This window comes from Phaeodactylum tricornutum, chromosome 11, assembly GCF_000150955.2.
Source record: "Phaeodactylum tricornutum CCAP 1055/1 chromosome 11, complete sequence".
Classification (NCBI taxonomy): domain Eukaryota; phylum Bacillariophyta; class Bacillariophyceae; order Surirellales; family Neidiaceae; genus Phaeodactylum; species Phaeodactylum tricornutum.
In genome coordinates, this window is record NC_011679.1 from 327473 (window position 1) to 345593 (window position 18121).

Consider the following 18121-nt stretch of genomic DNA (forward strand, 5'->3'; position numbering starts at 1 on the left):
CCAGGTGATCAGCTTTACAGGTTAAAATCGTTAGTGTTGTCATTTCCGTGACATAGACGTTGAATCTTGTATTCAAGTGATGACTATCTCGGCTTTGATTTACAGAGTCACATCGTCTGAACAAACCGAGCAGGCAGCCATAGCCTGCGCTTTAAAGGTACAAACTTTGTGCGCTATCGAGGCAAGCTAGGGAGTCGTATATGCCGTTCGAGACCTCACCAACTCATGGGTCCCAGCATTGACCAGAAGGGGGAATCGCACCGAATTTATTGGCAAACGTGGACGGGCAATTCGCAACCAGGATCCAGCTCGCGCCGCGAATTGGTCACTTCATCAGCGGCCGTCCGACTCTTCCCCGCAGCTCGGGCATTAGATGTGACGACGTTACTCCGTAAAACGATCCAGTTGCCGACTCTGTCCGAGGAGAACTCGAGTTTGGAGACGGATTCTTTAGTCCTGGTCGGGACACTCTACTCCTTACCACGAGATTATGTACAGTTTGAGCACGAAAGTCTTGCTTCCGTAGATTTTCTCTCGACAAAGCAGACAATTGATTCTTTCGCTGTGACCGTGAGCACATCTTTGGAGCCTTTGGTGTACACTGCTCATTCAAGGTCCGATCCGTTTCATGTGGTCTTTAGCCTCAAACCTTCGGACAGTCCATTGGATGCCCGGGATCGCATGAACATGCATTTAAAGCACCTGCAGTCTCATCAAGTACTCGGAAGAACAATCATTTCGCCCAAACTACAATGGTACTACGTCCCGGCCCTTTCGCCTGGATTAAGCACAGGTAGCAATTCTTCTCTCGGTTCTTCCGAAAATGTACCAAAGATCCCCAACTGTATCGATCTCGAAGGTTACGCAACCTCGATGGACGACGAAGGGCCCGAAACAGACGAAGAAGATTTCGACCATCAACAAGACCTGGAAACCAATTTGTCTCAGGATATGGCATCGCGCTTTGCTTGGATTCCACAAGAGGACTCGAATCATACCAGTGTGGCCATTTCACCATCACGTTCACAGTCAGCAGATTCGCGGGCAGAACACGAGGTTTTTCGTAAACGGTCTTTAACAGAATCGCGGAGATTGAGAGAGCTAAATCTATCACGGTCCAGCCCCCAGACCATGTCCGGATACTTGTGGAAGCAATCGCGCAGGGATCGCAACGTCTGGCGTAAGGTGCACAGTGTGTTGACGGACGATTATTTCTGGTTCGTTTCGCGAATACATCGCCGATGCGGGTATGCGTTTTCGCACCACGGCAGAGTCCGTCTGACTCGAGCGCTCCTGCTGGAACCGACCGCCGACTATGCCCCTCTGTTCCGGACACCGCACGCATTTGAGGTAGTATCAGCTCGAGGCGCATCCCATACTTTCCGGGCGGCTGACAAAGCGACACAGAAGCAGTGGATGGAAGCCATTTCGGATCGAATTGTTCAATCCTTCGAGAATTCCTTGATTGAGGACGCAGATTTAATAGTCACCGACGAGTCGCTTGCGCGAAACCGGAGATGGAATGCCACAGCAGTTGATCCTTTATTAGACACTGTGCGGAAGGAGGCTGAAGAAGAAAACGATTTTCATTGCAAACGCCTTCAATTGCTTTTGAGATGGGGATTGCGGGTTGCTGAGTTCAAAGAGATTTGTCGGTATATCTTCAACACTTTACCCGCCAAAAAACCTGTTGTGGTAACATCGCCTGACAACCGACGATCTTCAGCAGCAAATGATCGAGCTGCAGTTTCCCGTACAATCACATTAGACCCTATGGATAACGTTGTTGGTGACATGATCCGTGCAGCCTGGGAAAGCGCTGTGATTTTGCTGCAAGAAGCTACCAGCGTCGTTCATCTGGCGCAGCCGACCAAATCGTCACACAGTGTGGAAACCCACTTTCGACACGTTGATTACATCATAACGGGTCGACATCAACATACTTCAACCGCAGGAGAAAGTACTGACAACGAGCCAATAATTTCACACCATGAGCCACCTCCGATTGATTTGTTTGATCCGCTTTTGGCAGAGCTGCAAGTCTTTGTCAGGTAGGAAGAGCTCGCATTTAGCATGTTATGGAGACAAAGTACAATTCAGTAGTTGTTAATTGTAAGATGACAAAAGTCAATCGAAAAACGACATTTCATTTACCTACTGCTAACGCATTACTCCTCCAGCAATTGTCATTGTTTGGCAGGGACCTGCCGATGTCATGAATACATGCCCATTCCATGCGGCCAAGCGACCTTCGGTCGTTTTCATGCCGTCCGCGGCCTTTTGCCACGCTTTCTTTTTGTCGACTTGTGCCGGAGAAAAGGGTTCAGGCGGTGGCAAACCTTCAAACGTGACAATTTCACCGATCGCGGCGCCTTCCGGAGGTTCTACAAATTCCACCTTTTCGTTTTCGTCGTCAATAGGCTCAGCTGCGCAGAGAACCATACCGTGCGATTTGAATCCAACCAGATTCTTTGCTTTCAAGTTGGAAGCAACCAACAGACGCTGACCTAGCATTTGCTCCTCGCTAAAATGGGGACGAAGTCCAGAGGCAATTTGACGAGGCACCTCCTCTCCAACGTCGATCTCTTCACAGTAAAGCTTATCTGCATCTGGATGTACCCACACTTTTGTAATCACACCGACTTTGAATTCAAGCTTACAAATATCGGGCTGATTCTCGTTGGCAACGGCGCCTTTTTGTTTGGTTGGAATTTCGGCCTTCTTTTTCTCCGTTTTGGGTTTTGCACTACCCTTTTTTTCTCCTTTTTTTCGGTGAGGTATCTCCCCAGGCTGAAGGTTGAGACAGCCTTCCAAATCAGCGATAGCCGCGTCGATGAGATCCATCGCATTAACCATCATGAGTGACACCAGCTTTTGTCAGAGCCAGCGATTGTTTCTATGGTTTTGGATCATGGTCAACACAAGAACAAGAATACCCGGAGAAATCTTTTGAATCTCAACCATTTGCATTTTGGATATTTGAAATACGAGCGCACAGCAGACTGGACCGGGCGGCGACCATTTTGCTACAGATGTGACCGACATTGTGATTCGCCGATTCGCTTGCTTACAGTTAGCTTGTTTTCCATTGTTTCCAAGGCAGGACGAGTCCACTATTTTCAATGCAAACCCCAGTTTTGATCAACCTTCGCCTTCCTTGAGACCTAATATACTTGACTGCTTACTGTTATTGTAATGGGAGAACTAGTCTCAAGAAAATCCAGTAGTGTAAGTCTGCGTTTGGGCTTCAAAATAGGGACACGTTAAGCTGCTGCACAACGTCCTTTTCAGCTTCTGCTTGACAAAGTACTAGTTTACTGATCCTTTATTCTTCAACTCTTATAACGACTTAGTCGCGCCTACCCCCAGAGGTCAATCGTATTCTGTATGTTCGAAATTTGCCCTTCACCATCACAGCTGAGGAGCTGTACGCTATCTTTGGTAAATACGGGGCCATCTTTCAGATACGACTCGGAGACAAGGACAAAGACACTCGGGGTACAGCCTTTGTTGTATACGAAGACATTTTTGATGCTAAGAGTGCCGTAGATCATCTCAGTGGCTTCAATGTCGGTGGTCGATATCTAATAGTTCTGTATTATCAGCCTGCTAAATTTGAGAAACGTGCTCAGGTTGAAGAGAAGGAGAAAGAATTGCAAGAGCTGCGAAAACGAGTTCAGCATCACAAGAACAAGATGGGGAAGTAAAACATTCTTATGGCTGTCATTACTGCTTTATGTTAATTACATTGGCTTCACTTATCATTGTTGGTCTCGTTTTTTCCGTCTTTACTCTTCCGGGAGCCGAGAAAATGCTCCCAACCTTTCCACTGTCCTAGTGTGCCGTAGTATTCATCAGGCCGAGAGGGAATGTAAGAGTTTCGTTTTTCTCCCATTGCAATCCAATTCTCCCAGTCCTTTGCCGTTTCCCATCGCTGACCCCAAGCTTGCACCCAGCGGCGACAGTCATCGTAAGGTAAGAAGCGGGGCTTCGACTTCAGAAAGCGCTGTGTATTTTGTTCTTCCAGCCGCAACTTTTCCACTCGCCAGTTAAGATCATCCAGCACAACACCACCTGTGTCCAAGTCCTCGCCAAAATCGTCCAAATCAGGATCTTCCGCGTCGCTATTACTTTCCGCATACGAAACTAGTCCGTCAGCAACTATGCGTGTACGCCTTTCCAAATAAAGAGACGGGCCTCCAAATCCTTCCACAATGACAACACCCACCATCAGCAAGACAGACCAGACAAGTAAAGATAGACAGTTTACTCGTCGAGGCCGAGAGCCTGCAAGACGGCCTCTCGTCCGCGCACGTTGTTGATCAACTTGCCATCTACTACAACGTTGGGGCCGTAACCGCATTCTCCTTGACAGTCGCACCCTTCCACGGAAATCGCATCGGACAATCCCTTTTCCTCGACAATCTGAATTGAGAGGAGTCAGACGTTGGTGATCGGACCTGATTGTATCAGATCATTTACTGCTTTTGGAATCATTTAAAAGAAAAACCATTGAACGTACCGCATTGATTAAGTTCTCTAGCCGTTTGCCTCCGCCTGCACGCTTGCAGTCCTTGAAGCCACAGACTTCTACCTTTTCGGAATTCTTCAGAATCAGACGACTTTGTTGAAGAATAGGAGTCACAAAAAATGCTTGAACCGTTGCGCCCACGGAGAAGGAAAGAGCAAGTATCAGAGGAACACTCGACAAAACGCATGCTTTCATCATTTGTTATTTGAGAGGTAACAATGTGCGAACAATAAGATCTTGGCACTTTCCTTTGCCCACAACGTGTAAAGTCTCTTTCGCTGAAGGTAGGATTCATGTGTCGGAGAAAGCTGACACGCAGAGAAGAGCAGACGTCGAAAATTGACCTGTGAGATGAGTGAGTTCTGCTGGACACGAAAACCAAACACGTCAGAGATTTGCGCACATCCTCAGCAGCAAGACGCACTTTGTGAGGGACTTTTTCTGTCTCCATAGGGAGAATTCTACCTACTATGAGCTCTAGACGCTTGGGTCAACAGTCAATTGAGAGTGATACTCTGCTGCCTTATTTCACACATCTCTCACAATGCAGCAAGCTCTCGATTTTCATATTCGTCAGAAAGCTATAGCTACTTTTTGGCTACTACAGCCACGCCCGATCATTTCCCTGGAACTTACCGTTGTCGATTTTGCGGAGTAGACCTGGAAACGATCATCTTCGGAAAGCTCGAGCGCCATGATGTGTAAATCGTTTTTCGCAGTCACAGTCAGGCAGTTTTCTTTGCTTGTCAACAATCCGCGTCAGACGTCCTCCAACAAAAGTTACAATGGCGACGCTCCGGTTGTCTTGGCCGGCCTTCCGAAAGCGTTGTGACATCGTGCGTTTTGCGACCTTCCTTTTGCTGGTGGGAAAGGCAGTGCATGTCAAATCGTTGGCCCAAAGGCATCAATACAGTTCCACGGAATCTTCAATTTCGACCATCAAGCACTCTCGTCGAGAAATACTACAATCCGTCGGCACGATATTGACTGGAATAGTTGCGGTCCCTTCAACAGCTGCGGCGGGAGAGGTAGGCGCGAGGATCAATCGGGCAGTTACCGAGTCTGACTTGGGTCTTTCTGTCCGTCGATCCGTCGTTCAAGGGGCACAAACCTTTGATGCTTTTGACGGAAAATTTGAGCAGTTCGCCGACAAGTATGGGCTAGGATCGGAGCGATCGAAGCAAAGGGCTAAACCCGCTCCGAAAATCATCCCTGAGCCGAATCCCCTCGACACGTCTCTGGCGCTTCTGGTTCTTGAAGCTGCCGACCGGGCGTTCCTGGCGGCTGCAAATCTCGATAGCGCAACTTTACAAAAGCAAATCGAAAAAGTGACCGTTACCGTCCGGCCTTCCTTTGCACGCTCGGGTCTAACAATACAGGAAATGCAGTCGAGAAGACCAACATCCGCTTCCCAATTTAATTTCCTGTCGTATGTTCAATACAGGGCCTACCTGGAACTTATCATTGATCGCAACATCAATTTTCGCAAGTTCAAGACCGATTTTGAGGCTCGCATGGGTGCGGCGCTCCTGAATCTCTGTCTGCCAAATTATTCTGCGGCCATGTCTTCACTGGACCGGCCGTCCTTTAATTCCGTAGCCGATAAACTCAAGTATCAATTATACCAGGCGGAAGAAGGCATCCACGAGCTTAAAGATGTTTTGCTTGACAAAGGGCTCGTTTCAATCATCGAAGTGTCTCCATTTGAAGCCGAACAAGTAGAAGATTGGTCGGAAGACTTGGCTGATCTGCAGTGGAGTATAGCCTTGGACGGCGAAATTACGCTCCAGGCACAAATTTTGTTGCAGGAGCAAGGGTATCGGCTTTATCCCGATTTTGCGCGCTACGCTATACAGACTTTACTGCAAAATACGATTGAGGGCCAATCGGTCGAGATCACGGATTATTATATGGACACGGACTACAATTCAGATCCCGACAAGTTCGACCCCAAGGAGCTTTTACTCAATATTGTTTTAGAAAGTACATAAAGCTAGGAAATTGCTACTGCTTCAAAGAATGCGAGAAGGGCCGCGTAGATGATTGTTTAATCCTCAATCGTCTTTTTCGAAGGCATAGTAGCACCTACCATTTCGTCCGTCTCCAGATCCAAGACTTTGATAACTTCCTTTGGCTTTTTTTCCATGCCATCCGCGAGCTGGTCAATAAAATCGGTACACTTCTCTTTGCGAGCTTTCCATTCGCCGCGCATGGCATTGATACGAATCTTGAGGCGACGGGGGCAACGTTCCTTGGCTAGTTGGGCCGCACTCTTCGGAGGACCGCTTTGCTGCTGGAGAGGTTTCGACGTCTTTCCTCCACTTGGTCCCGCCCGAACATTGCGAATGCGAGTATGGACGGCTTCCACTTTGGCTCGGAGAGTCGTCAATTCTGTCTCGGCGGCGGTCAGATTTGCAGTGAGCTCTTCATTGGACAATTCGGACGCCATCCCGTCCATATTCCGCTGCAAACCCGCATATTGAGCCTGGAGATTGGTAAGCTCACGTTTAGTGGTCGCCATATCGTCTTGACTGGCCATGGACACGGCTACTTCTTTCGCTTTGGCCCCGTAGTTTGCCCAGTACAGGGTTTTGGTCCGGCCCTTGGCGGAAGTAAAATCTTTCGTGACGACCAAATTCTTGTCAATCAGCGAAAGCATGACGTAATTCAAAGCCGTGTCTGTGGTTTTTAGCTCGAGAGCCAGCGACTTGAGAGAAAAGGGTTTGAAGGCCAACAATATGTGCTGGAGGACCTGGTCCTGAAAATTAAGTTTTTTCTTCTTTTTTTTGCTGGACGCCAAAACCGGAACTGATGGCGATGCGCCTTTAACCGGAATCTCGACGGTAGAAGGTTGTGCCTGGGTCGGGACGGATTGTACATTTTCCTTTTCCTCGCGGGTACTAGTGTTCGTCAAAGAGGCAGCGGCGTCGTCGGCGTCCTTCCCGCAGGCATTTTGGGTCACCTCGTCTTTCGTAGCGTCTGGTGCTGCCACGGTGTCACCCCGGTGGGCGGTGACAACAGCGGTAGCGGTGGATGTTTTACCCTTTTTGGCCTTTGGATGCTTAGGTTGGGGGCTGGGTCGCTTTTTGGAACTAGTGGTCGACTGAGTCGCGGTTTCCGTTTCTAAAACCTGACTGGAGTGTGTTGGCTCTTTTTTCTTCTTTTCGAGCGCGGGGGCCGACTTGCGTTTCGCGGACGGAGCCGAGTCGGTGGAGTTATTCTTGGTGCGACTGTTGGTTCTACTCAGAGTCGACACCTTGCTACTTAACTTGAGCGTGGGTACCGTTTCTCCGAGTCCGAGGGGAGCCGAGAGCGTCGCTAGCGAATCGGCGGGGAGCAGATGGGCCTGGACGACAGTGCGGGATGGGGACGACCGTTCCTTCGTTTCGGTGACACCGTGCGGGATGGCACGTCCGGGAGAGAAAAGTGAGGTCGACGCTTGCGTGGCGAGCGCAGCGTTGGGCGAACCCGTCACGGTCAGAGCCGTGAGTTGCGAAAAAGTCGTGTGCGTCGCGTGGTGCGTGCTGGGCAAACTCGCGGAACTGTTGAGGGTCGACGTCGTTCGGGAATCGACGGACGACGAGTCCGACGATGCAATGGATATCACGTCACTTTGCGACAGCCCGGCGTCGTTGTTGCTATCGTCTTCGCTGTCGTCAAAGAGGTAACTACGCTGACGCTGCGGGGTTCGGCGACTGCCAACGCTCCCCGCGGACGACAAGGCCATGGTACGGTACGGTACGTGCCTTGCGTGAGGGAATACGGAAGCGACGACGAGAACGTTCCGGGCGTCGTCTAATCCAGCAATCCTACCTACCAGACTTTACCGAGTCGATGTGTGTCGTAGCCTCTCCCTACAGACTCCGTGACGGTCACGGGCTTGTACGCAATAGAATAATTGGTAGGTAATTGCGGGGTTTTTTGGGTAGTAAAGTGTCTCGTTATGTTGGTGGTGGTAGAAAAACGGGCGTGCGCGGATGCGCTCCGAGTTTCCAATTTGGGCGCGTAGAACAGATATCGCAGCGACACGGCTACATCTACCTCCTCGCTGGATCTAGAGCTAGCTACAACTCCTGAGTGTTCGTCACGCCACTCTACTACGAAAAGAGAGCCAAGCTCTCCTATTCCTACTAGAGAAACTATTGTAAATGAAAAGAAAGGATTCCAAAGTGTTAAAATGGTCCAACTCCAGACTCGCAATTATGCTGCGTGCATCGAAAAGAAAACGTACTTTTTCCTCCCGACACGAACAAACCAAAACGCTTGACCCATGGCGAGTGACAGCAAGTAGTAATGGTAGTAGTTCGCTAGGTCGCGCTACCTCGGAACGAGGTCGCCGCCACACTCTGTGTGTGTGCATCGTGCCCCTCCACGTTACGTCTTTCCACGATACGTCTTTCTACTCCGGTTGCGGGACCGCCGCAAAGTAGTCCGTGATGTTTTTCCCGTTGGCGCGGCCGGTCGCCACTTCCCCGGCGGCCGCCGCCTTTTCTTGCTGATGCACCCGCGCTTGCGTTTGTTGCTGGCGGGTCAAATCCTGAATGTCCGGTTGCAAAAAGTCAAAGCGGGCGCGGGCGGCACATACCTGCGCCACGTCGTCCGGTAAGAGTGTGCGACGATTCTGTATCTGCGCGACGCGGGTGGTTTCCGTCCCGAGCTGCGACGTGAAGAGTTCGGCGGCCTTGGTGACGAGCAACAAGGCTTCTTTCGAAAGTCCCTTGACGTCCGTATCGAGTTTGCATATTTTGCGTACGCGGGCCACGGGAAACACGAGGGAATCGGCATTGTTATTCGCAGGGGACGACGACTCCAACAACGACGAGTTGGCACCCAAGCCAGTGTTGGTCGTTGCGGTCGCCAAACCTCCGGCGTCTTTCCAGGCTTGGAGTTGCTGGGCGACACGCTCTCGCTCCTGTGCGGCTTGGTTCTGATACACCAACTTGGCGTCGGCCGGTAAGTTCGCCCAAAGGTGACCGAGTGCTTTGGCCTGTGTCGCCACGCCTTCGCCCGGATGCTGTTGGAGGAGTGAAAACAATTCGAGAGAAAGGAAACGAGGTCAGCACCAGGAAATCCGGAAACAGAAAGAGTCGTGGGATGGAGGCCGCACCGCCCCTATCCCATCCCGCAGTAACTTACTTCTTTCTGGACTCGTGCTCGATGGTCGTCGGCGAAAATGAAATACGCCGTGCGGGCTCGTTTAACTGGTTTTTGTGGAAGGACCGTGGTACAGTTGGTGGCATCCGTAGAGTGTGACTCTTGGTCGTCGTCCCGACACAGCGTGGCGACTGTGCGGATGGCACCGTCCGGATCCGTGGCGGCGGTAGCGGCTGGTTCCGTCGTCTCCGCATGCAAAGCTGCCTCCGGTTCATCTTCTCGTGCGTTGTCGCCGACATCCCGTACAGTACTTCCCTTGTCGACGGGCAGAGACGACTCGGACGGGTCGTCCGTGGATGCGGCGGCATCGGTTGTCCCCAAAGCCGTCGGGTGGACGGTGGTTTCTTCCATGCCGCTCGGGTTCGACGACCTAACGGTTGCCATTGCAATTACGACTGTTGCAACTACTGCTACTATAGCAACTACTGCAACGACAACGACGACGAATCCGTAACGAAATGGACACTACCAAAAGGCAAGTACGGCAAGGAAAGGGTGTCGGTTGGTTGGAAATGGACCGTCACCGTCAGTGCATCTAAACCCAATGTTTGGTTGGTTCATTGCTGTGACACTGGACCCAAAGGGAACAGCGGTGGGAAGATCATTCGTACAGTTTGATCATTGTGTACCGACCGGGAGGGGCGGTTACCACGAACGCGGGCCCGCCTGCCCAAACCCTCATCCAAAGTAGGGTAGGAAGACGACACGGAATCTGGGACTCGTTTGGTCACGTTCGCGAGCACGACCCCTTCCGTTACAGTGTACAGTCAACCCCTCTTCCCTCCCCCTGTATTTGGTGCTCACTGTCCGCCACCAAAATGGACCTGCCAGCCACACTGTTCATTTTTGGTCCGGAGATGGTGCTTGTCGATTGTCGTCTCACCGATGCGTGCGTTTCCTTCCTTCCTTCCTTCCTTGCTCACACTAGTCATTTCACCCGTCAATCTCGATTGACTGTAATTGCAATCACAGTCGTAATCGTAGTAGGAACAAGCAATCGACACAAAGGCTGTTTGTTCCCCGGAACATGAAACGCCAACGGACACTTCCCACGTCGGCTTGGACGATACTGTGGGGAATGGGACAATCAACCGGGGTTTATCTGGGTACCGTGCCGACGCCAGTCCACGCCTGGGTGCCCCCTCTCACGAGACCGCATATTCGACCCATACCACCCTCCGTACGTGCCGTTCTCGTTGACGCCCAACACACCTCCCAACCATCGCCCGTACCTAACGACGTGCGACACAGTCTACGTACCTGTGTATCTCTCGTGGAGCTACAGAGACGTTACGACGAACTACTCGATAACCTTCCCGTACGCTCGCGTCCACGATGGACGGCGGCGGCGTTGAAACGCACGGTACAGCTGTTGGCCGTCGACCCCAACAACAACAACAACAACAATCAACACACTACCCGAACGGGACACCCATTCCTATCGACGCTCCTTAAGACGGTAGACACGGCTGTCGTGTCTTCCGCAGAACTCACAGGCAATAACGGTCGGCCGAATCCATGTTTTTCCACAAATCTGTCGCTCTACACACTCTGTGATGTCTTGACCTCGCTTTCTATACTCGCCATTCGCACGGAATGCGGATACGGCAACACTCACGTTCACGAATTCCACAATAGACTCCAAACACTGGCACAGAAAATATGGAACCACTTGGCCGAACGCTCCGATATTGTTCTCCGTCAAGCGGGTCCCAAACGATGGGTGGACTGCCTCCGATCGGTTCACTCGTTGCAACTCGACCACGCCACCCATCCCACTACAACAACAACAACAACAATAAAGACGCATCCACCAAATCTCCCTGTTTCTACCAGTCACTTTGCCATCGATTGACCCGCGGCGATGCCCTCGCGCAACTTTCGGCCCGTGACCTTACCGCCGTGTTACAAGCGCTCGCGGCCTCCCGATTGGACCACGCCGCCGAACGGAACCTCCTTCGCGCCGTGGCGCGTCGTTTGCGCAAAAAATCCGTACGAGTGAACGCCTCGGATGCCACGCTTGCCCGGGCCGCCGCCGCGGCAGTACTACTCGCTTCACGGAATGTTGACGACGATATCGCCACGACCGACGTGCACGAACTACAAACCCTCGTGTATACCGTTACCAAAGATCTGGTCGCCCACGCCAAGGAATCTAACGAGGCGAGAGCGGTCTCGGAATTGGTAGCGACACTAGTTTCCTTGTCGGCCTTTGCCGTCCCAACCGACGATCCGTTGGTACGGGATGCGTACCAATGGCTCACGCAACGTGCCTTGCAAAGTCCCGAGACGTGGACGGTCACGGACCTGGCACGCTTTGCGGAAGCATCCGTATCCTGGAATCTACCCGCAACCAACGAACTGGCACAAGTGCTGGCTACACACTTTGGTAGTCTTGTTGCCGTAGCGGCCCCGAATTTTCCTTGCCAGCCGTCGCACGTGAATGATATTTTGCGCTGCGCCGTATTGCTCCACGGCCGTGACGACTCGATTATGAAAATGTACCGGACGACAGCCCGGACGCTCTTTCTAGACGAAAAGTTTTTGGGAAAATGTGAGATGCGGGAACTATCGAACTATGCGTGGTTCATGAGCGCTGCAAAATGGAACGATGACCAAGTGTGGGAGGCTTTGGGGAACGAAATTCTACGCCTGGAACATACGGAGGAATGTTCGCCCAAAACGGCCTGCCGAGTACTGCGATCGTTCACCAACCAAGCCTCGTACGCTGAAAGTGCACCCCAGCAAGTCTCACGTCGGTCGGAAATGCTCTTTTGTTTGTTCCGAAACCTCGGTGAACCCTTGCTCTCCACACAAATTTCTACCCGCGATGTGACGTCGGCCATCTACACGTACGCCAAGGCGCTGTACGTTGACGATATGGGGATTTTTGACCATCTAGTGGAAGTAATGGTTGCCCGCTTGGACAATTGCAGCAATCGTCAGGTCGCCCAGAGTCTCTGGGCTTGCGGAAAAATGATGGCTTGGGAAGGGGAACTCGAAATCGACGACCACCCGGAACCGCCTTACTTGAGCAATTCCTGGGCGTTGGCTTCCTTTCTCTCTAGCCACGCGGAAGAGCTGTCGACCAAGGACGTGGCACAGGCACTATGGGCCATGGCGTATCTGGGTATTCGTGACGCTTCCATTGTGAGCCCCATCGCCAGTCGCGCCCATGCATTATCTGCGGAACTAACGTCCCAAGAGGTGGCGAACATCGTCTGGGCACTCTGCAAACTTCAGAGTCAAGACTATAAGGTAATTTTTGTTCTGACAAGACGCTTCGGGTTGGACAGTAAGCTGCAACCGACGCCACAGGAAGCTGCCAATGTATTATACGCTCTGGGACGCATGAACATTCGAGACGAAGAAGTCTTTCGTAATTTATCCTCGGGTATGATTCGCCAGATCAACATGGCCAGTTCCCAAGCCCTCACGAACGCGATGTGGGCGCACCGCGCCGTGCACATTGTTCCACCCCGACTTTTGCTCGATAGCTGGGCCACCCAAAGGCTCGGACTTGTAGGCGTCCAATCGCATTTTAAAGACGACGACCTGAGCGACTACACTGTAGAATACGACTTGATTTGAATCAACGGCATATTCTAGCATTTTTTCTACGATCCTTACACCAGCAATGCCTCATACCCCTACCTGCTGAAAATACCTCCACAGTACACTAAAGACAGCGCCTTGAATCATATTAGTCAGTAACCGTGTTTGCAACCCTCGTCCAAACAGTCCGACGACTCCATCCTGCTCCAGAATCATTGCAACAACCTCGGGATAGGTAATTTCTTTCTTAGAATCACTCCCTTCGCCGACCTGAGCCGTTTGTTTCGTTGTTTTGACAACCCGCAATGAGTTTGAGACACAGTCAGAGACGCACGAAGCCGAAAGCCCGAGCAACGCGGATCGAGCGAGGGATAACAGTAGATCGGCCTCCGACGATACCGCTGGAAGCTGATCGTTTAAGTAGTTGTAGGTGAGGAACCACGGAAAGTGACCAGCCGCTGTCGCCGCTGCTTGGGCCAAGGCTCCCCGATAAAGTGGTGAGGGCCCCGATTCGAGAACGCTGTCCCATAAACGTTTGAGCCCCCCGCTTCCCTCGACCTGCATGACCGTTTTGGACGCATCCACCGGCATGAGAACAATTCGCCACAGACCAGCCGCAACACTACCGCATGCCGTCTTTAACGGCAGCGGCAAGTCCTGGGTAGCGGGAAGCGTTTCCAGTAGAACCAGAATACCTACGTTGGCAGCCGTATCTCCAAATCGTGTCAGCGGGCCCTGCACTAATGCAAACGGTAGGCCTTGGTACAGTCGTCCGATACCGCCTTCGGCCCATAAGGTATTGAGCGAAGACTGTAGATTGCCCCCATACCGATACTGATAATTCATACTCGTTCGAAGCCACATAAGCGAGCAAACTTGAACGACTGCGGCGGCGGCTCCTGCCTTACCTCCGCCCAATGCCTTCTTCGAGGCCTTTTGAAAAATACCCTGCCAGTCGACCGTTTCGGTCGCGCCGGCTGAAATCAGGTTGGCGGGAACATGTATAGTCTCTTCATCCACTGCATTGGCGATATTGGATCCTGCAAGGACAATTCCGGTCGAAACCGCAGTCCCCAGAAAAAAACGGCGGGAAACATCTTTTGTTGTAAGGTCTTGATCTCCGCTGTGGGATACATCGTCCGTCGATGGACGCTTCCACGCTGCCATCGTCGGCTTCTCGGCTGACTGTGGTGTGAATGATAGTGCAGTGTGAACAACCAAAACCAGGATGCTGAGCTGCATACCGAAGGAAGTCCTCATGGTGTGAACGCGTCGGTCCGGGAGGAAGTGATACGCAACGAGCCGTGAGAGAAACCGAAGGAATGATTCACTGTCATGTCAGTGGCTTGATGGCTCAGAATCCTGAATCACGGGCGCCAAAATACGCTAACTGTAACTACATGCGCGTCAGTATGAAAGTATAAAACAATGCCATTGCAACAGAAAATTATCGTCCTAAGGTAAGCCATTTTATTCTTGAATATGCAAAAGTCAGGACATGGTACGACGTAGTAGGTTAAAAATAGATGGCCCTGTGTTCTACAAAGTAAACTCGAACCGTTCTGTAAGTGTAGGGGTTGGTTACAGTCAAAGTGTCATTTGGAATGCAAGCGTGATAGAGAAGTTGGAGCCCCAAAGGGTTGTAACTCAAAAGGGGATCAAGTAATTGTTACCCCTCCTTGAGAATATAGTTGGGCTGGTCCAACGGTATTCCCTTGCATCTGATCACATTGTGCGTTGTTTCAATGGGTGTTAATCCTCCCACACAATCTTCGGGACATGCCGAATGCTTGCCACCGCAGTGGCAAGAGTACTCGTCGACATCTTCGTGAAGTTTGCACGTCAAGTGCATGTTGACAAAGTCGTCGCACCACGAGGAGACGACTGCATTATTTTCACAACGATTTAAAGCATGGTTCTCTTTCAAGACATAATTGGGTTCGTCTGGTGGGATGCCTTGGCATCGGATCCCATAGTGCGTCTTAGCGGAAGGCGTGAAACCGCTAATACACTCGTCCGGGCAAGAGGACGCATCTCCCAAGCAAGCACAGCCATACTCATCAAAGTCAGGCAAAATTCCACAAGCAAGACTGGGAGTGTGCTCGGTGTTACACCACGCGGCAACTTTTCCGTTTTCAGCGCAAGATCGTCGATGTCCGCGACCGCCAAAAACGTCCGGAATTTCCACTTGCCGGGGGAGTTCCTTTGCCAAGATTTCGTCAAATTCTCCCGTAATCTCAGCGGTTGACAAGGATATTGCGAGAAGAACGATGACAGTGGTGAACGAACTTGAAAAGATCTTCATCGTGGCGGAACAGTTTGAGAGTATAGAAAAGTGTGATCTGATTTCAGAGTTCTCTTTTGTTGACAGTGAAATCAAGCTGAATCGTATTTCTTATTTAATGTGGTCTTTTGTCGCTTGCGACTTCAACTTTGTGTCTTGCACTATCGTTTACAGTTAGCGTAAGAATGAATCGCATTTTGACCCCCCGCTCCAATATATACTCCTGTCGAGTGAGATGTATGTTGTAAGCGGATAGAAACGAAGTGCCAATTCGATCGACGTCGCTTTGACTGTGAAAAAGGAAGACGGATGGCCTCAGCCAGACTTTGCTTTCGTAAAGGTACTTCGAAGTAGTAAACTTTTCTCACAGTCAAATACTTTCTGATGGGAACGAGCGAAGAAAAGGACGTGAGGCCGGGCTTTAGCTTGTCACGTCGGGCCGTGCCCGCAGCCAAGTCGATGATGAATATGTCAAAATCACATTGTGGCATCGCCTCTGGTTCGCGCAAACGTCAACGATCCAGGGCAATGCTGGAACTTCCCTTGCCCTCCTTTTCTTATGATTCTGAACTTCTTCGTCTCGAAAAGGAGTTTCTCGGAGAGCCGGATGATAAGCGCTCTCGTGGGCTCCCTCAGAGAAACGAAGTGAGAAAAGACTCTCAGATCAAATCAATCGAGGTCATTCCTAAGCCTAAATACGGAGACACGATCGACGACAGCAGTGGCGACGAAAATGACGACGTCTTCGCCACCCCGGCTTTCAAGCAAACTACGAAAGCCGAACAGGCAAAAGAAATGAGACATTCTGAACAAATGGATTCGTCAGCAAAGACGGAAATACAGCAAAGTTCAAAATGCATTCTCCCTGCAAAACATTCCAGTCACCTACCACCAAAGAGTTTCCCGTTTTCTGATCCGATAAAGGAAAAACGAAATGAACAAAGTGGGGATTTAAGATCAATTATTAACGCCATTGATCAGTGCTATCGCAAGGCAAACCTGAGTTCCGTAACGCTGAAACAGATTTTGAACGATGTTGAAGATATGCTATCCGTTTCCCTGACAACTGCTCAAAGAACTCTGTGTAAAACGCGCATTGTGGAATTGATACAAAGGAGCTCTCCTTTCCAAAAGGAAAGTGCCTCGTCACCGCAGCAAAGTAAGCCTTCTTTGCCAACAGATGATCATATACAAACTGCCGTTGAAGATATCTTTGCTCATTCGGACTTGACTTGCACGCTCAAAGATGTGATTGCTGCTGTAGAGACACGAATTGGAATGGCTCTCCCAAAAGCTGCTCGTAAGCGGGTAAAAGACCGAGTTGTTGAGCTAGTCCATCAATTCCAGGTGAAAAATCAAGATATTCAAAAGCACATGACATGTTTCTCCAATGAGTCTGTAGATTCGAAAATTGGTGAAACAGCTATATCTACCCTCGTGTCCAGGCAAGCTCGACAGTCTGTATCCGAACCACCCGAGAACAATTCTGCATCGATAGAGCCTGTAGAAGCAGGCCAAAAAGTCGACAAAGAAGATATCCTGCAAAGAGTATTTAGATCCATTAATCACAGACCAGAAGAAATTATCATCGGGTGCACCTTGGCATGAAACTAAACAATGTCTAGAGATAAAACTGCCCTCAAAGCACGAAACAAGCGACACAAAAGTGAACGATGTAATGGAAGAAAACAAACCGGAGGTCCTTACAGGATCCAAGAGAGAGCCGGGCAAACTTAGGATGAATAAGGCTGATTCAGACACGGCTGCGGCGCTTTGGTCAGACGATATTCCTCCGAAGCAAAAGGGAGCTAGGGGAAGAAAGCGGGTCCGTGAGTCTTGTAACTTGTGTTCAAAGTGCTCCTGTTCAACTTCTGAGAACGATGTTGCAAAGAGTACCCTGGACTTATCCCAGTCGGGTCCATCAATTGAACGGGCTTTGATTCGAAGGCTTCAGAAGCTTGAGCAAATGACTGAAAAATACGCAGATCAAGAGGATGGTGTTCGGCGTCGATTAAAGAAACATCGTCGAGAGATGTGGAAAACTCGGCAAGCGCTGATTGATTTTGGGGAAAATCGACCTCGGTTTCTCCCGGATGTGCAAGAGATTGAATCTAGATTTGGGCAGACTTCGGGTGGTCTTCGACTAACTGAGATGGAAGTTGATAGAGCCAGGTCGAACATGTTTAGCTTCGCACCTACGTTTCAACCAACCTTGACGCAGCTCATGGGCAGCACTACAAAGGATGAGGTTGCAACGAAAATGTTTTCTCCTCACGGACTACTTGAAAGCATCGTTGAAGTGGACATTGAGTCTCCAACCGCGAACGAGACGCACAGTGCTGAACATTTCTGTAGCATGGGTAGTGACTCTTCTTTGCAGGACACTACGGGGTCAGCAGTTGGCGACCGTCGAGCGCCTTTTGTGGCTTCATCTCCAACGGCTGGAGCTCATCGTGTAGACTGGGAATGTAGGCGAGATGATAGGAATGCTGCCAGTCCGCGAAGTGTGGGTATGAGTCTTTGGGGCAAAATGCTCCGCGGAAATTTCCGTTGTACTTGGGACCGGCTTTTCGACGAACCCTGCGAAACAGAAAACG

At 50.6% G+C, this 18121-nt stretch overlaps 11 protein-coding genes across 11 annotated transcripts; 5 read left to right on the plus strand and 6 right to left on the minus strand.

Annotated features, from left to right (window-relative positions):
* Nucleotides 1-6: 6 nt before the first annotated feature.
* PHATR_46738 (predicted protein) lies at nucleotides 7-2134 on the plus strand. Its single transcript, XM_002185647.1, has one exon. It carries the CDS (start codon nucleotides 226-228, stop codon nucleotides 2053-2055), a length of 1830 nt encoding a protein of 609 aa, XP_002185683.1. The 5' UTR covers nucleotides 7-225; the 3' UTR covers nucleotides 2056-2134.
* A 26-nt stretch (nucleotides 2135-2160) lies between these two features.
* PHATR_13445 (predicted protein) lies at nucleotides 2161-2655 on the minus strand (the record flags this gene model as incomplete). The annotated part of the gene is made up of 1 exon (XM_002185826.1): nucleotides 2161-2655. A coding segment is annotated over one exon (495 nt), but the record flags the coding sequence as incomplete, so codon positions are not given.
* Nucleotides 2656-3356: 701 nt separating this feature from the next.
* On the plus strand, nucleotides 3357-3662 carry PHATR_8132 (predicted protein; the record flags this gene model as incomplete). Its single annotated transcript, XM_002185648.1, has 1 exon — nucleotides 3357-3662. A coding segment is annotated over one exon (306 nt), but the record flags the coding sequence as incomplete, so codon positions are not given.
* Nucleotides 3663-3754: 92 nt separating this feature from the next.
* PHATR_36769 (predicted protein) lies at nucleotides 3755-4729 on the minus strand (the record flags this gene model as incomplete). The annotated part of the gene is made up of 3 exons (XM_002185827.1): nucleotides 3755-4124; nucleotides 4271-4425; nucleotides 4523-4729. The coding sequence occupies 3 exons, from the start codon at nucleotides 4727-4729 to the stop codon at nucleotides 3755-3757; spliced, it is 732 nt and encodes a 243-aa protein (XP_002185863.1).
* Nucleotides 4730-5316: 587 nt separating this feature from the next.
* Nucleotides 5317-6522, plus strand: PHATR_36770 (predicted protein; the record flags this gene model as incomplete). The annotated part of the gene is made up of 1 exon (XM_002185649.1): nucleotides 5317-6522. The coding sequence occupies one exon, from the start codon at nucleotides 5317-5319 to the stop codon at nucleotides 6520-6522; it is 1206 nt and encodes a 401-aa protein (XP_002185685.1).
* A 63-nt stretch (nucleotides 6523-6585) lies between these two features.
* Nucleotides 6586-8258, minus strand: PHATR_36771 (predicted protein; the record flags this gene model as incomplete). The annotated part of the gene is made up of 2 exons (XM_002185828.1): nucleotides 6586-6593; nucleotides 6617-8258. The coding sequence occupies 2 exons, from the start codon at nucleotides 8256-8258 to the stop codon at nucleotides 6586-6588; spliced, it is 1650 nt and encodes a 549-aa protein (XP_002185864.1).
* Nucleotides 8259-8930: 672 nt separating this feature from the next.
* PHATR_46740 (predicted protein) lies at nucleotides 8931-10217 on the minus strand (the record flags this gene model as incomplete). The annotated part of the gene is made up of 2 exons (XM_002185829.1): nucleotides 9668-10217; nucleotides 8931-9545 (listed from the first exon to the last, which is right to left on the minus strand). Exons 1-2 carry the CDS (start codon nucleotides 10067-10069, stop codon nucleotides 8931-8933), a joined length of 1017 nt encoding a protein of 338 aa, XP_002185865.1. The 5' UTR covers nucleotides 10070-10217.
* Nucleotides 10218-10712: 495 nt separating this feature from the next.
* Nucleotides 10713-13276, plus strand: PHATR_46741 (predicted protein; the record flags this gene model as incomplete). Its single annotated transcript, XM_002185650.1, has 2 exons — nucleotides 10713-11426; nucleotides 11522-13276. 2 exons carry the CDS (start codon nucleotides 10713-10715, stop codon nucleotides 13274-13276), a joined length of 2469 nt encoding a protein of 822 aa, XP_002185686.1.
* A 51-nt stretch (nucleotides 13277-13327) lies between these two features.
* Nucleotides 13328-14513, minus strand: PHATR_46742 (predicted protein; the record flags this gene model as incomplete). The annotated part of the gene is made up of 1 exon (XM_002185830.1): nucleotides 13328-14513. The coding sequence occupies exon 1, from the start codon at nucleotides 14498-14500 to the stop codon at nucleotides 13328-13330; it is 1173 nt and encodes a 390-aa protein (XP_002185866.1). The 5' UTR covers nucleotides 14501-14513.
* Nucleotides 14514-14676: 163 nt separating this feature from the next.
* Nucleotides 14677-15565, minus strand: PHATR_46743 (predicted protein). The gene has a single exon (XM_002185831.1). The coding sequence runs from the start codon at nucleotides 15543-15545 to the stop codon at nucleotides 14910-14912; it is 636 nt and encodes a 211-aa protein (XP_002185867.1). The 5' UTR covers nucleotides 15546-15565; the 3' UTR covers nucleotides 14677-14909.
* A 343-nt stretch (nucleotides 15566-15908) lies between these two features.
* PHATR_36776 (predicted protein) lies at nucleotides 15909-17132 on the plus strand (the record flags this gene model as incomplete). Its single annotated transcript, XM_002185651.1, has 1 exon — nucleotides 15909-17132. The coding sequence occupies one exon, from the start codon at nucleotides 15909-15911 to the stop codon at nucleotides 17130-17132; it is 1224 nt and encodes a 407-aa protein (XP_002185687.1).
* Nucleotides 17133-18121: the final 989 nt, after the last annotated feature.